General features: G+C 38.8%; 1 protein-coding gene across 1 annotated transcript in view; it reads right to left on the reverse strand.

The window, feature by feature from the left end:
• Window positions 1-968: 968 nt before the first annotated feature.
• Window positions 969-17,371, reverse strand: part of CSRNP3 (cysteine and serine rich nuclear protein 3) — a 195,778-nt gene continuing 179,375 nt past the window's right edge. The window contains exons 6-7 of the mRNA XM_061135230.1: window positions 9,606-9,902; window positions 969-7,350 (exon numbers count right to left, since the gene is read on the reverse strand). Coding sequence (XP_060991213.1) covers window positions 6,301-7,350; window positions 9,606-9,902 — 1,347 coding nt within the window. The 3' untranslated portion in view covers window positions 969-6,300. The remainder of the gene's footprint in view (window positions 7,351-9,605; window positions 9,903-17,371) is intronic.

Below are 17,371 nucleotides of genomic sequence, written 5' to 3' on the forward strand. Positions count from 1 at the left end.
AAAGAGCTTGGGTGATAGAAGCTGCTAGACAATTTTTAAAGAGATATTTTCTAAGTCAATTCCCCTTCTAAAAATACTCATTAATAAATAACTTGCAATATCCTGCTAAGCCAGATAAAAATACTGGGAGAAAGACCCAAGAGTAAGGAGAATACCTAACAAAGAAGTATTCCAAAATTACAACTGAAGTCATTCAAACAGGTCATATAAATTAATTTAGACAAAGGCTAGGCTAATTTCTACCATAAATTTGTCTTCTCCTAAACCCTTCTAATCAATATACATTAGCTTGAAAATATTTAAGCGGCCTCACATGTCACTAGAATGAGTCATTGAACTGAGTTGACTATCACCATGGTAACAAGTAATGCAAAGAAAGGAATGCCACCATTAGTACGCTGAATACAAGCATTGTCCAACATAAATTCTACATTCTTGAAACTTCAGTTCTGCCAGAAACTTCTATGAGATGAAATAAATGACACACTAGAGTTGGCTTTTCTTGAATTATAAGCAAGTGTAGAGTAGCAAGTGAAAACAATTACCCTGTATAGTGATGTATTTATCACAAGTGAAAGAAAGTAGTCAACAACCTGACTTAAATCTTTGAAATTCAATTTCCATGAATGTACCAAGTACCTGAATTTACTAAAATCACAGGCTATATGTTAGATTACAAAAACTGTATAAAAAAATGAACTGGCTTAGGTTTTGAATCTGGTTGTACAGACCTTCCTGCTGCCCATCATTCTGTCTGAATCACCACTGCCAGGATACAGAAATCAAGGCATTATTACACTTACTATCCAGACAGCACAAAATTAGACTAACCCCAGGGCTGCTTATCAAGTAAAACTCAGCTCACATCAAGCTTTTAAATTTCTGATTAGAAAGAAAAAAACCAAAACACATGCATTGTTAGAAAGGGAGGAGTCTCTTGCTCCCCTTTGTAGGAGAGGGCTGTAGGGTTGAAATAAAACTTGGAAACAACTGTTTTAAATAATCACATTCAATATACAGATTTGGCAGGTGAAATATTAAAGAGCTCTTTCATTTCCATATTCATGACTTTTGACAAGAATCTATCACTTTTTAATATAAAATGTGTTTACATCTTTAAAATAGTTTTTTTTATCATGCTGTAGCTCCATATTATTTTTTTTTAAAGCATCAAATTATTTTTAGATAAGAAGATGTAATTGATGGGAATAGTAGGTCACAGATGTGAACACCAACTGGGCTGTGAGGGTCCACACTGTAACTTCTAGGTTTGGGGTTGCTATTTATGAATGCAGTTTTTCTAGTAAAATAAAATTCTAGTTTCTCAGCTCAGCTGAAACTTTATGATTCTTAGGAGACACCATAACTTATTAAGCTTATAGTCCATCCTCAGCACACCCAAAATTCCTATAATTCTAGTGAGTTTTCAAATTGCTGACATTCAGTTAAATTAAGTCAATTACATTCTTTAATGCTACAGAAAACATCTGATGAGCTGTGCTATTTGCGCAGAGCTGTGGTATTCGGCTTAGGCATTTAAGTTACTCAAGCAGAAGTTAGCAGATTTCAGAATGAATAAGGTAATCAGTAGTTGCAAATTTGTGTTAGAACTAAGAGTGAGTAAGGCTTTAGCTTTTGGTGTTGGTCATGGTAAGAATTCATAGCTTAGTTCCAGTTTTGAATTATAGTTGTCTTGCCTTTGAAAGCATGAAGCTAGTTCCCATTTAAGGTTGGTATTTTATACACCGACTACAATAATGAACTCTGAATTATCTTGAGACAACAAGGAGCAGATGCCACTTTGAAGAGAAAGATTAAGTCTGTATTTGAAGAAACAAAAGTCTCGTGGCACCTTTTAAAAGGGCAGTCTCTTAACGTTGGAGGATGTCGATTTTCTACCTGCTAATTCAATGGTTTGTAATCCCTGGCTAAAAGTAAGGATGCCGAGTGACCTGTTTTCTACAAGCTGCAAGGCAATGCTGTTGGAACCAGGAACTCAAGCTTAGCTATTTTATAGGCTCTTTGTAAACAGAAATGAGTGATGGTGTTCTACATTGCTGCTTCAGAGGTTTCCTGAAAGGTTTCCTGGGTTATATGTGAGTCAACCTGCCTTTGAAACTGTCTGGTAGGAGTGCTGGTATAAATTTAATATAACTTACACAGGTCTAACACCGAAGAAGCAATTATGTGAAAATCTCTTTTTCATTGGGTTAAGTTCTTCTAGTTGTGGCCAAATTTAATTCATAAATTTCAGATAGAGAGGGAAGTAGGAGGATCCAGTGAGTTCTACTAATTTAGGCAAAAGAAGTATCTTTTTTAGTTGCAGTTTTCATGTAGTCAGACAAGAATTGATGTCGTTTTTTTCTAACATCACTTTATAAAGTCATAACTTAAAAGGACTGCAATGAGGCTTGATTATTTCATTCCACTTTTCATCATTATCATAATCCCTTAGAATTTGTAGTGTTTCCCCCTCTTTTTAACCACCCAGGACAGTTCCTTTAACATAGTAGGTGTTCAATAAGTATTTGTTAAAAGAAAGAATTGATAAACACATTCTAAATATGTTAAGACCAAAGGATTTTGACTTGTACAACAATTTCAGAAGTTTAACCAAAGAATCAGTGATATATCAGTTAACAGGAAATAAATCATTCATTTCCTTGCTTAATGACAACCAAACCAGAATTCTGCCTAGAAGTCATCTGTCGGAGGATAAAATTTTAAAGAACATAATCATTTATAATCTCCTTTTTCCTTTGTTAATGTGTGACCAGTGTTTCTGTAATTCATTGTTTTTATTGGGGGCAGTATTGCTGGGCTATATATGATTATGAAGACTTTAATAATAAAATTAATTAGTAAGTATTAGTTTCAAATTTTATATGTGATTGGCACTCTGGGAAAAATGCTGTTTCACCACAAAGAAAAGACTGGCTTTCAGAAAGTAACCATATTCTTCAATTAACCAAAAGACAGAAGACAAACGGATTTTACTGATGTCTTAAATAATCAATGATCAAGAGAAAGGAAAAAAGTAAATCTCTTTGATTGATTTCTTTCTCCCAGAGGAAACCTAGAATGACAAAGGAAATGCAAGCTGCTCCAGCCACTTGACTTGCAAATCAATTTGGCCTGGATTATAACCGGGAATTAAACCCTAATAAAAGGTAGAGGGCTGGTGCTAAAACAACAGGGACTAAAGCACAAAGCTTTGCCACTGACAGTGAATGACTAAAAAGCCGTGTGTCAAAACAAGACTATAATTTGGCTAGCTATACTACGGGGGGAATACAACAGCTGCAGGTCAGGCCACTGTGTCTCTGTGTAAAGATCTGAAGAATCCACTGGCTGTGTTCAGCTCTTGGTCCCCATTTAAAAATGCTTAGAAAAACTTTAGCCCTTCCTGGCATGTGGGCATTTTTTTGTTGAATAGACGATCTATTAATGGAAAAAGAAAAGTCAAACGGCACACTGTGCTCTCTCAGCTTTTCTGGGAAAAAGTAACAATGAAATGATTCCACCATTAGTATTATTTACAACTTTGAACCAGTATATTTAAAATATAGCTTTAAAAATCATCTTCATTTCCAGACCACAGTTTTAGATCATAAAACCCAACCAAATGCTAGGGTAGGGAAAATTTAGTACTCGTTATTGGCCTAAAATCTGTCATTCTCTGATGTGTGGTATTACACCTACTGTGTGTGTTGACGGAGGCATGTGCGCAAGTGTTTTCATAGGTATTCTGTGTATGTAGGCAATATTGAGGGGTTAGGTTATAAATATATATATGAACGTTTGGAACAGAAGCTCTTGTGGCTGGAAGGTTAATCCTGGGTAGCAGTGACTTTTGACCCCAATTAGACAGATAGGGGAAAAAGTTGTTTTTTGTTTGTTTTCCTGTTTCTAGGTTAAGCATATTTTTGGAAATGAAGCTACAAAACAGAGACCCAGTCCAACATAAACAACTAGGTGTCAACCTTCTTGTGAAAATAAAGCTGAACTGAATTAAATATCCATCCTTTCAGAATCTAGACTGGCATTCTACCCTTCAATCCTACACAGAGACACCTCTGCCCTACTCTGCCGCACTGTGTTCCAAGCATAAGCTGAGTGCTTCACACATAACTATTTCCAAGGCTTGCAATGGCCTAATCAATATGGCACAGAGGATTTTTCATGTGCTCAAGTGAAGGAACAATAGTTTCTTGTCATTTTCTCTTTGGGCCTGTGCTCTTTAGATTGTATTGATGGGGGAAAAATTTGGAGATCAAGCACTAAAAACTGTAATTTTACAGATAACATGAGATATGCTATCAAGATTTGAGCAAAACCCCAATCTGAATAGCCCAAAGGGCCTGTCATTCAAGGAGCATCCCTGCCCCCATTACTGCTACCTCCATAAAGATCAGCCCAAAGCTGCTTTAATGTTAATACTAATGGTTCTAAGGTTGGGTTGGCTCACTGTGGGGGTAGAGTAGGAGCTGTAACCAACTGCACAGTGGAAGAGCTGCCAAGTAAACATGTTTTCCCCAAGTCAAGTCTTAGTAGAAACTCTTCCATTGGAGGACTTTCTCTAGACCAAACATTTTTAAATTCAGTGAAATAAAATAGTATTTTTTAAGGACTTGAGATCTACAATGTATTTATATCCATATTTCTAAACATCCAAGTCTAAGAGACAAAAAATAAGTAGTGATGCAGTCACTGAATAGCAAGGCATGTCCACATTTCAAAAAGGCATAAAATGTGAAATGACATAACAATAGAAGGTCAAAAATATGAAACAGGTTTAGCATAGTCATATTGCATTGGAACTAAAAAGTTAGAACACACTATTTAGTTACCTAAACTAATTTACAGGAAAACAGGATCTTAGAAGTCCTCCGACGAACCAAGTGCAGATAATCTAAAGGTGGGGAGTGCATGTTTTATTTCTATCTGTCCCCTTTTATAAGAGAACATGAGGTAATTAGAAAGTATTCAATGCATTCTGGACTGTTCTGCTAATTGTTCCAGGCAAGAGAAATCAAAATACTTCAGAAAAGTAAGGCCTAGTTGAGTATTTGGGTAGAGGCCCCCACTTCAGTCAGCTAGTCACTAAGTGTAAATTTCATTAGACACTCATTTTTGTAGAGACGGATTGATCACGCTGTAGAAAAAGGCTGGTTGCTGAGGCTGTGTCTCTTCCATGTTTTCTCAGCCTCCTCTGCTTTGACCCAGTTAGGTCTTGAGAGTGGTGAAGGAAAACAGGTCATTTTTCCTTCATAAAGTATCATTGGATTGATTCCTCTATTTAATTCTATGAACCTTATAATAGTTACAGATTTTAAAAATGTGTTTTGTTTTTTTTTTTAATTTTTCATCTCAAAGAGTTCTTAGTCCCCACCCCTCACAAGTTACCATGAAGGGGCATAAAGTGCATTTTGATGCAGGGGCGTAGAGTTTGAAGGTGCTGTCCGAGCTAAGAACCAAGATGATGCTGTGTTTAAAAAAGAAAGGCAATTCCTTCTACCTCCATCTCTGGAGTCAGCTGAGGGAGGGCAATGAACTAGGCCCTCACCAGAGGATTGTCCTAACTCTTAACTTTAGAGAAAACTGTGTAAGGACCTGCACATACAGACTCATTTGTTTGTCCAAAATAGCAAAAATAGGCCTATTTCACCCTTAAGAAAGTATTTGCAAATCTGATCAGACATGATCATAAAAACGTGAATGGATTCCAGAGGCAATCCATGTGGGCATGCTCGGTGGTACTAACTATACATCTTCAGCTGAAAAGAACATGCTGCAGTTCGTTTTCATCAGAACATGACTTCTAGCTACCATAAATAAAATACACAGGGGGCAATTAAATCTTTTTCTTACAATAATAACTTTTACATTAAAAAGTCACCGTCATCTTCAGATATATCGAAAATTAGGACTCTAAATCTTATTTCCCAGTCTTAGTTAACAATCTTGCACAGGCCCGATAATCCAAAACTTGGAGCTCTGATCTACACAGCTTGGCAGGTTTCACACAGTTTGACAGGTAGGCAACTGTGAGATATGCTTTTTTTAAAATTAGCATTTTCTATCAAAACAGTCTGAAATCATTTAAAATCCTCATAGAGACTGCGTTTGTGCAATGGCACAGTCACATAGCTAGAAAGGAGAAAACAAAATACAGTCTGGATGCTTCACCACGGGCCAAGTTTTCTTGGTCCTCAGTTGAAACCACAACGAGCCCAGGAAATCCAATTAAATACAGTGCTTTAAATAGGAGAAGAGTTGGTCTTAGAATAACTTAAACTACTAAACAGGGACGGTCTCGACCACGGGCGATTTGATGCACTCTTCGTGCAATCTACTCTTTTCTGCAAGGCTCAAAGGATCTTCAGCAGGATGCTCTGAAATGTGACTGTCACCATTCATCGCAGAGACAAACCCTTCCTGGGAGGGGCCTTTCAAGTATGAGTGAAATTCCACTTGCGGGTGACTGGACCTGTGTTCGGGATATAAGCTACTGCAGGGCACTCCGCCGTCATTTTCCGAAGAGGAGCAGCAAACGATGACGGAGGGGTTGGCGGCTGGATAGTGGGAGGCGCCATACGCCTCTTCGGCTTGCCGGGCGTAGTCCACGAACTGCTCCGGGGTCATGGTGTAAGGCACCAGCGAAAGGGTACCGCTCTTGACAGTCTCTCTTTCCGGATAGTTCTCAGAGATCTGGCTGGGCGTTCCTGGAATGTGGCTCTCTATTTGGTAATAGAGGGTCGAAGAGCCGGCGTAGAAAGGAGCGTTCTTTGCGTGGCTCTCGTGGACGGCAGTGCCATCGGAATAGCAAAGGACGGAAGGAAGAGGGACCACCTCGGCGTGAGGACCCAGCCCTTCCACGAAACTGTCCCCTTTCTCGTCGTCGTCGTCGTCGTCCTCCTCCTCCTCTTCCTCCTCCTCTTCCTCGGACTCGCTGGGGGCCAGGCTCTGCGTGCTGGAGTCCGTGACTCCGCTGCAGAAGCTGCTGCCGTCCTCCTCCTCCTCCTCCTCCTCCTCTCCCTGGCAGTCTAACTCCTCGGCCGACCGCAGGTGCAGCACGGCGGCCTGCGGTTCCGTCTCAACCTCGAAATTGTCCGCGAGAGCGTATTCGACGGAGTGAGCCACCGGGCCCATGGCGCTGCCGTGCGCGCTCATCTCCCCGGGGCAGCCGTTCAGCGCGGGGATTGGCTGCTCGCGGTTTTTCTCCAGTTCGAGTTTCATTATTGTGTGCAAAAAGTGAGTCCGGACGCGGATCGGATTGAATTCAATTCTGCCGGCTGTGTTACTACAGCCTTCTTTAGTGCAGCCGCAGGGGAAAGACATGCGGTCCACCTTGGGGGTAAGAACACGGGTTAGCCCCCCTGGAACTCGCAACAAATCACATCCAAATCCGGTACCTCCCGGCAAACCCTTGGAATCTGGGATGACAAACCCACTCACGCCAGAGAAAACGACAATCAAACAGCAAACAGAAACAAATGGGGAAGTGAAGGCTTAGGACAGAAGAGTTAAACGAATTTTAAACCTATGCTCCAAATAAAAATGAGTCGATGGTATGGTTTTAGTTCGTTTATCCCTCCTGGTGCTTTCTTTACTTCTGTTTCCATCCTCCCTTACCCCTTCTCTCCAGCCCATTAATTTCGGTCCCATAACGCCCTCCCCCCCCCCCCCCCACCCCATGTTTCTCTCCTTTTCCTGAGCTCTCTTTTTTCAGCAGCAAGCCAGCTCACATGCCCAATTTTAAACAAATTTACTGCCCTCATACCCATCTGCTATTTTTAGTCTAAATAACACGACACTCCTCACACTAGCCAGGAGTTTTTTCTTTTCTTCTTATAAAATGAACTTCTCCGCCTGAGACACCATTTAGTCTCATGCAGCCTGATAATTCACTCGCATTGGTTCACTGTCTTATTCTTTTGGGTCCTTGGTACTTGATGCACTGTGGGGGCTGCTATGGGTATGCACACTCATGACTGTGCCTGGAGGACTCCGGTTTAGTTGCTGGCTCCCCCTCCCCTATCCCCCCCTGAGACTACAGGCTTCTCTAGAGAAGCTGCTTATTTAATCAATGCCCCTGAATTACTCCAATAATTGGACTCCGTAGATAGAGTGATTGGGTGCAGCAAGGGCTGTAAGCCTGAGCTCCCCACTCAGGTGATGAGTGGAATTGTGGGCATCCCAAGGAACGCCTAAGATATGCTTACTGTCTTAGACCCCATCTCTATGCAGACCAGAGTATAGGCAAGCAGGAAGAACTTGCCTTTCTTGCTACCTTATTCAAGCTCAGGAATTTCCCATGTTACAGAGAAGAAAGCAGATTCGATCCCAGTCATCCTGGCCCCAACAAAAAAGCATTAGCAGATGTCAGAGGCAGAATCTAGAGCTGCTTTCTAAGCTGTGATTTCCTTTTCTGTGAATCCACCTCAAGCAACTGCTCAACGGATAACTGCCTTCTCCTTTTGTCTGCCTGAGGGCTTTAACTGAAAAAGTTGAATTTCTGCATAAAATACCACCCCCTATCTAATCACATAGCACCAATGACACAGATGGGTAGGAACCTGAGAATGATCTAGTTCGGGGGTTGGTAAGCTTTTTTTTTGTAAAAGGCCAGAGAATAATTTTAAGCTTTGTGAGTCATACAGTCTCTCCAGCAACTATTCAACTCTGCTGTAGAATTATGAAAGCAGTTATAGGAAACATGTAAACAAAAAACAAAAACATATCTGTGCCTCCATAAAACTTTATTTACAAAATCAGGTGGCGGGCCAGATTGACTTGAGAGTAATCATTCCCCAACCCCTGATCTAGTCTAGCCCATTCAGGTCAGAGGTGTGAAAATTGAACCCAGTAAGCTTACCTGACTTGCCAGTTTCACATAGTGGCAGAAAACAGAGCCAGGAGGAGAACTCAGTGTTCTGAAGTTCCAGTCTAATCATTATTCCACTAGTCTGCACCACTTCTAACCAATCATCATTTTATAGCCCATGGATGGATTAGAGAATGCAAACTCAAATGGTAGGGATGACATGATCTCCCTGGCTGCTTGTTAGAAGCCAAAATGAGCTCGTATAATAAATGAGTCCAAGGGGAAACAATTTCAACTGATAATTGCAGCTTGGATTGCCTTTCACACTATGTCATATATGTGTGTATATATATTATGTAATATGTGTGTGTATATATATATATATTAATATGTATACACACATTTATTATTATGTATACTATGTATATCATACATATAAATATTATATATACAAATAATATATTATATAATATATAAATAGATATATGTGTGTATAGGTAATACACATACATAATATATAGAATATTATATATGCATATATTTATATAAATATGTATATATGCATGTTTATATAATATATATTATGTATAAGTATATATATTACATGTACTCATAAATGTCATTGAATTAGTATTTCTCCCTTCTTGAATCATGTGTCTTGCCTTGCTTCAGAGTTTTTTCCACGTGTGGGAAACTTCATTATGTGTAACACAACTGCCTCTTTAGTGGGTAGTGTATAATGCCTTGCCTTTGGGTTCCCTGAAATCCCAACCCTTACCTGACACTTAATGCCTGCCAGGCTGCAGGTACACGTTTCTGGGTCACAGAACGCCCGGCAGTCACAACCACAGTCCTCTCGAGATAGGCGGATGGCCCTCAGCTCATGCTTTTCCTCCACATCAATCTTTTTAACTCCAGAGGCCCGCAGCAGTGCTCTTCGTTTTTTTGTTGGCAGGGGTTGAAGAAAGAAGTACTCATCCACCTCAGTATTGTCTAAATCAATATCATCATCAGAAATGTCATCCACTGTAAGAGTGCTCGCTTCTTCAGATTCCACGGTGCCATTCTTTGTCATCTAGAAATACAAAGCAGCAAATAAGAGACTTAGCAGGTTTGAAAATCCCCACTTTTGCGCTTGGTAAGGATGAAGTTATTATATAACATTATGTCCCTATAATCTATGAGTGTTTGTGGATAGGTGTGGGAGATTAAGAGGTCTGCACTTCCACTTACAAATGATTCATATGGGATGAAAAAAAAAAACTGTGAGTCAAATCATTTCCTCTTACTTTTCTCTTTAGAGAAGTTACAGGAAGGCACATGAACATATCAAAATGATAGGCTTTTATATGGACACAAGACCTGTTAATTGGAACTCTTAACCTCCTAATCTAGGAGCTACAGTCGTTGGAGCTTTCAGCCAGCATGATGTGAAACAGGCCAAAGGTTACAGGTGCCCATCAGTGAAAGCTATCTTTAGACTCAGTTCGTGATGGACACATTTGATGTTGGGATAAATGTGTCCTTGTTCAGAGGTGATAGCATCTTAGTGGAAGCTACTGCCACCTAAATCAGCAAAACATGTCCTTGAAACAGCATGGGTTTTGGGTTCCAGAGAAGACATGTACTAGGAAATAAAAGTTTTGCTGCCCTGTGCTGTTGGGATTACAAACATGGTTTCTCTACAGAATGTTCCATGACCGAGGCCTGGATATGAAGCCGTCAGTCAGGTCAGTGTCTTACTGGGAAGTAAGACAAGAGCAGATGGCAGTGAGGCAGGCTCTTGCACACAGGTACCCAAACAAACTCCGCCCTCAAAGGAGTGCACAGGAAACTACCCACAGCAGTGCCTTCTGCAATAGAGCCCCTGAGGGCGGCTGGGTCTCATACCATAACTGTTCTCTCCGATGTATATTTCTTGTCTAAATTAATTTCATTCATCAGGAAACCCAGAGTCAGTATTTCACTTCTTACTGCTATATCACCACATAACGTGTTTTCTTCATAAAAAAGCATTTAGAAAGAGACACTTTCTCTGAATATGAGCAAAACATATATTTTAAGAAGCAGCACAGGAATAAAAGGAGAAACTCAGTAAGGGACTATTCAAGGAAGTTCTAAATAGAACTTTTTTGATTCTTTAGCTTTTCAATGTATTACTTTATGGATTTCATTCATTGTAATCATTACTATGCTTTTTGATCTTAACAACAATTCAGTTATTACACAGTTAAAATACCCTGGTGACACCGGACATCATTTTCTCATCTTCATAGGAAAAAGTCTGACATTTAGAGAAGAATATTTATTGCTGACCAAAAATCCCAAACTTGACAACTTGACAACTCTGAATGTATTGAAAAGCAAATAAAAGGTTGATCTTTGCCCTCAGGTGGAGGAAGCAACACAGTAACAAGTGTGTGTGTGTGTGTGTGTGTGTGTGTGTTGCAAAGAGTCCCTGAAATACATTCTCAAAAGCTGTTGATTTATTATATAAATTTTTTTTTCCAGAGCTTAAATCTATGTTCTAACAAAGTTAAGCATTTCCTTTTATTGGGTTTTGTTTCTTGCTGTGATCTGTGGTTTATTACCTTTCTTGAAATTTCTTTATAAATGCATTGGTTAAGCTGTTTTCATTTTTCTTTGATGTCCACTAATATGGTATTACTTCATTTGGCTGCTATTAGCACTTTTGCTAATTCTTATTTGCCAACAGAAGCATCTTTCTATCTGTAAAGATTTGATTTTTGAAGGAATTCAAGTGTATAACTGCCTAACATATACTCAATCCTCTGAGATAGGTAAATCTGCATTAACCAACAGGAGGGTTACCTTTCCTAGTTTGTCATCTCTGTGGCATTTAAATTATGTTTTCATTAATTCTTGGCTTGTCTATGTGAACTTCATCAAAATTCTGACTCCACAGCACATGCAGGACACCTAGGACTTAGTTAGCATGATTCATTTCAGTACCTCCTTCCTACTTAATCTACATGTTCTATAATATTTATGCTCCCTTGTGTAGCTGGTAACATCACAAAAACAACAAAGAACTTCATTTCATATGTTTGATTTTTAAAAAAAATAATGGTGGCTGTCATATAACACATAAAATCTAAAAATCAATAAAAATAAGCAAACATTTTAAAAACATGAAAATTTTTAGGACAACATGAAAAACCCAACTGGCATCTAAGAATGAAAAAGAAACAACTGTATCTCAAACTACAGATGATTCTTATTCCAATACCACATGATCACTCACTGATCCCATTCCTGAGCATTTATCTGGAGAAAACTATAATTTGAAAAGATACATGCACCTCAGTGTTCATTCATAGCAGCAGTATTTACAATCGCAAAGACATGGAAGAAGCTTAAATGTCCACTGACAGAAAACTGATAAAGAAGATGTGGTGTGTGTATACATACGTATATATATATATGTCTCTGTGATGAAATATTAAAAAGAATGAAATGATGCCACTTGCAGCATTGTGAATGAAGCTAGAGATTATCATAATAAAGGAAGTAAGTCAGACAGACAAAGATAAACATTGTATGGTATTGCTTACATGTGGAATCTAAACAAAATGATAAAATGAACTTACCTACAAAACAGAAATAGACTCACAGACAGAAAAGAAATTTATGATTACCAAAGGGAAAGGAGAGAAGAGGGATAAGTTAGAAGTTTGGGATTAAAATATACACACTACTAGATATTGTATAAAATAGATAACCAACAAGGTCGGTTGTTGGTTCCCTGTATAGCACAGGGAACTCAATATCTTGTAATAACCTATAATGGAAAAGATACTGAGAAAGATATATATATATATGTATATATATATATAAAACTGAATCACTTTGCTGTCACTTAAATTACAATAAGCAGTTTCATTTTAAAATAAAAATTCAATTAAGAATCTAAAAATCCTTGATACAGAGTGCAAACTATTTTTACTCTTGTTCAAGAACACACAAGGGCTCTAATCAAGATCTTAAAAATCTCATATTATCACTGAAGTGGTCTGGCAAGGTTTTCTCCTCACCTATCCAATATCATCTCTGTCATTTCTAGTGAAGACTGGAACTATTCCAGTTCATCCTAGTTAACTGGCTTATCTTCCCTCCTCACAGTATGTGGTTTGGTGTGTAACCACTGACAGGTACTATTCTCTACTGTCCCCTCGGAAGTCTTTCTCCAACTCTCTCCAGGATATGCCCATTTGCACCTTTAAAACTCAGGCCAAACCTACTGAGTTTAAATGCTCTTTTAAATTAGAGTATTGCATACATTATTTTCAAATGCATTTTCTATATTAGAGCAATGGGGAAATAAGCCAATGAGCATTTTATTTCTGTTCACTAACTCATGTTCATTTCGCTTTCAAGATCTAGTACGATAAACTCTGGGGAGTCTTCCAAGATTTCCTCATATGTTTTTGCTGACTCCTTTACCCCATGACCCATCTTCACAGGAATATTTATTTTGTACATTTTTTTTCTCTTTGACATGAATGATACCTTTAAATGTCTTTTTCCTATCTTAAAATAGAATCATTGAATTTTCAGACATTAGTTCATCAAATGCAGCCTCCTTATTTTATGCATTCCTGAAGCTCAGATTATTAACAATTACAGCCTCTCCAAACCGTGCTTATTATAGAATCTCATCCCCCTGACTCCTATTTTAGTATGCTTTTCCCTGTATAAAACAGATGGATTCCAAGTTTCCAATGGTACCTAACGCAGTATGGGGACTATTAATATAATGTGGAATTAAACCACAATGTGTCTAAAAAGTTCCTTTGTTTATAAAATAAATGCATACAGAGTAACGAGCACATTAAAAAAAAAGGCTCTCTTTTGAAGTTGATCCCTTAGAAGGCCATCTGTATCTTGGACCATTTCTGGCTCAGTGTTGTTTTCCCAAAGAATGCTGCCTTTCCAAGAGCTCAAAGAAGGCTTGCCAAAAAATGTGGTTTAAGGAGACCATCAAATGATACTGACCTTCAAACCTGCTTTTGTGTGTGTGTGTGTGTGTGTGTGTGTGTGTGTGTATGACAGAGAATGAGAGAGAGAGATTGGAGGTGGGGGTGAAAGAGAGGTGAGAGAATCAGATGTGAGATAATAATAGCAATATGAATAACAATAGTTTTGAATCTGCATGTCACTGCTTCAAGCAGTTTACCTGCATAAGCTCACTGAGCATCACAAAATATCTCATAAAGTAGATATTAGCATTAGATTGTTTAACTGATGGGGAAACAGGCATAGGAATGCTAAATAACCTGTCCAAAATCAGAGGCAGTGAGGTATGTACCATGTCAGAATCCTAAATATTTAACTCTGCAGCTTGTTTCTCAACTGCTTTGATAATTACTTAGATACACTCTTTTTATATATTTAATATATATTCAATAATCTTTTGTGCTTATTTTACATTAGGCTGTACGTGTGTTGGTACACAAGATATGGGTCTTGAAATCAATGGATTAAAAAGAAGAGGAATCTAGTAATTTCTGAAGGTGGGAGGAGAAGTGGACAACAGAGGATGAGATGGTTGGATGGCATCACCGACTCAATGGACATGCGTTTGAGTAAACTCTGAGAGCTGGTGATGGACAGGGAGGCCTGGCGTGCTGCAGTCCTTGGGGTCACAAAGAGTCAGACACGACTGAGAGACTGAACTGAACTGAACTGATAAAGATTTCCTAACTGAACTTGGACACAGGGCATTGAGACTATGCAGAAGGGGCAAGTGGTGGCTCGGATGGTAAAGAATCCACCTGCAATGCAGGAGACTGGGGTTTGATCCCTGGATTGGGAAGATTCCCTGGAGAGGAAAGTGGCAACCCACATCCAGTATTCTTGCCTGGGAAATCCCATGGACAGAGGATCCTGGTGGGCTACAGTCCATGGGGTCACAAGGGTGATACAACTTAGTGACCAAACCATCAGAAGGGGCATCTAGTGGTGTGGCTAAGTGGTGGAGTGAGGAGGGTAGGCTTCACATCTAAGCTTGAATCTGAAGATGGAGTAGCAGTTAGCTGAACAGGTGGAAGCAGAAGGCAGTCCCTGCTGAGCAACAATAGCTTTAAAGGCCTGAGATGGGACAGAGCTTTCACTGGTCTACAAAATATCCAGACTGGATGAACTTGTGTGGCATCCCTTCCTGTCTTGGCCCATAAGCAAAAAACAAAAAGTAAATAAACAGAACGTTTTCAGAAAGTAGCATCCCCCTTCCTCTGCCTTGGCCATCTTCAGGTGATAAGTAATGTCTTAACTCATAATTTGATTTAATGATCCTTATCTTATATTTATTTCATTTATGTGTACGTGTGTTTATACTGTATTGGAAATATCTCGAGGGATGCTGTGTGTGTGTGTGTGTGTGTGTGTATTTGCTTTGTTCTAATGATGCTACTTAAGATAGGACTTAGTTCTTGAGCCACTGTGTAAACTTGTCCAGACTCACTCTATAAATTAAAGGATTATAGCTTTTCTTAAACAGAATTGAAACTCCTTACTTTTGCAAATCTATCTGATATGTACTGCTAAGTATGAGTAAACAGTTTCCAAAGCCCAACAGAATAAAAGTTTTGCCCATCTAAATATGTTTGAGGGATGGGACACGTTACACATTACTTCCAGAATCAGCAGAGTGATTCTTAGACTATCCTGAATCAAGGACCAGATGGGATGGGGGAGTGAGTGGGGTGGGGGATTGGTGAGTGGGAGATTATCAACTCAGTAGTCGATCTTTTTTTTTTTCTATATCATGTAGTGGATATATTCCCCTGTAAATTCCAACAAGATGAACTTTTTGATGAATTGAAGGCTTGAAGAAACTAATTTACTGTAAAATAATTATAGTAGGGAAATAGTACTGAAAATGTGGATCGATCGTAATGCTAAAAACAAAGCAAAAAAACACAAAAATAAAAACACTTCCTTTCAGTGGTTTAAAGTGTTCTTAATAATAAAACTCCTGGTTATTACAAACTTATTAACACATGTAACAAGGACAGTGGCAATAAGAATGTGAAAAAATAATTCAATTCCACAATAATGAGGATGATGTGGAGAATGACCCAAGCCATCATATACTGAAAACCAGGTACTGAACTCTCTACTTTATATGAATTATCTCACCTGACTTGCAAACAATCTTAGGAAGTATTTTAACAGTTGAGAAAATTGGAGCATGGAGAAGATAATTTGCTAAAGTCTAGCTACTTGGATAATTGGTGATTGTACTGAGAATCAAATTCAGGTTTGGTTTGACTCCAAAACTTGAGCCAGGCTCACAAGACCAGTTTGGAGTGAAAATTCTTAGAGTAATATTAATAGAAAACCTGTATAGAAGAAAAGAGAAGGATATGGTTGCAGTTACACTCCAAGAGCTGATCTCAGTGCTGTGGGGCAGGAGGTAAGAGAGCAGAAAAGCTTCCTTATAATTAGCTCATTCAGAAATTTTAAAAAATATATGATTCATACACACAGAACAAGAGCTCAAAAAGGAATACAGGAAGCCAGCTGAAGATATGACATTCTCGCCAGTGAGCATTTCCTTTGAGTAATCTATTTTGTGAGCTTGTGGAGGTGTTCTTTCTAATAGACATGCCAGCAAAAGAAGCTAGTCCAAGTGATAGCTACCCCTGTTGAACTCATGTGTTACTTTTGAGTTTCTTAGCTGACTTGTAACTCATTTACCCTGTGCTATATGCTTAGTCACTCAGTTGTGTCTGACTCTTGGGACTCAATGGACTGTAGCCCACCAGGCTCCTCTGTCCATGGGGATTATCCAGGCAAGAATACTGGAGTGGGTTGCCATTCCCTTCTTCAGTGGATCTTCCCAACCCAGGGATCAAACTCAGGTCTCCTGCATTGCAGGCTGAATCTTTACTGTCTGAGCCATTATCGTTTACCCTGGGAGCACTTAATCAGCATAGTATGCTGCCTAATTTTGTAGTAATATATTAGTTTTGGTGGTTGGTTTTATGTATATCTCCCTCATTATAATGGGAATATGTTGAGAACAAGGACCACCAGCTACTAGTCTGCTGGGGAGATGACCGTGTAATAAATATGATAGAGTGTGGTAAGTGCAACAAAATATATGAGCAAGTTATAGAAGCAGTGGAGAGGAGGAAATGACAGACAAATAAAATGGGAGGGAGATACAAAGACACAAAGTAGAATCATTTACTTCCTATTCTGATTTCACAGTCTGTATCAAGGAGAAAAACCTTTAAACAAGAAATGGGAGAACAGATATGTTAGGAAGAATTTCATGTAAAAAAAGAAGGTGGGAGATAGTCCAAGAGTGCTCAGCAGTTTTATGTAAGAATCCTTAGGTCTGGGCTATACATGTTTTAAATCAACGAAAAAGTTGAAAGTTATGACTGCTCTGTCTAGTATCTGCAAAGAGTCATGGGGAAAGGAATTAAAAGGTAATCAAAATGCAAGTGAATTATTATTTTAAAAAGTGCAAATTCTAGATAAAATTCCAAAAAAAGATGATTTAAAAAGATG

Source organism: Dama dama, chromosome 33 (assembly GCF_033118175.1).
Source record: "Dama dama isolate Ldn47 chromosome 33, ASM3311817v1, whole genome shotgun sequence".
NCBI classification, from domain to species: domain Eukaryota; kingdom Metazoa; phylum Chordata; class Mammalia; order Artiodactyla; family Cervidae; genus Dama; species Dama dama.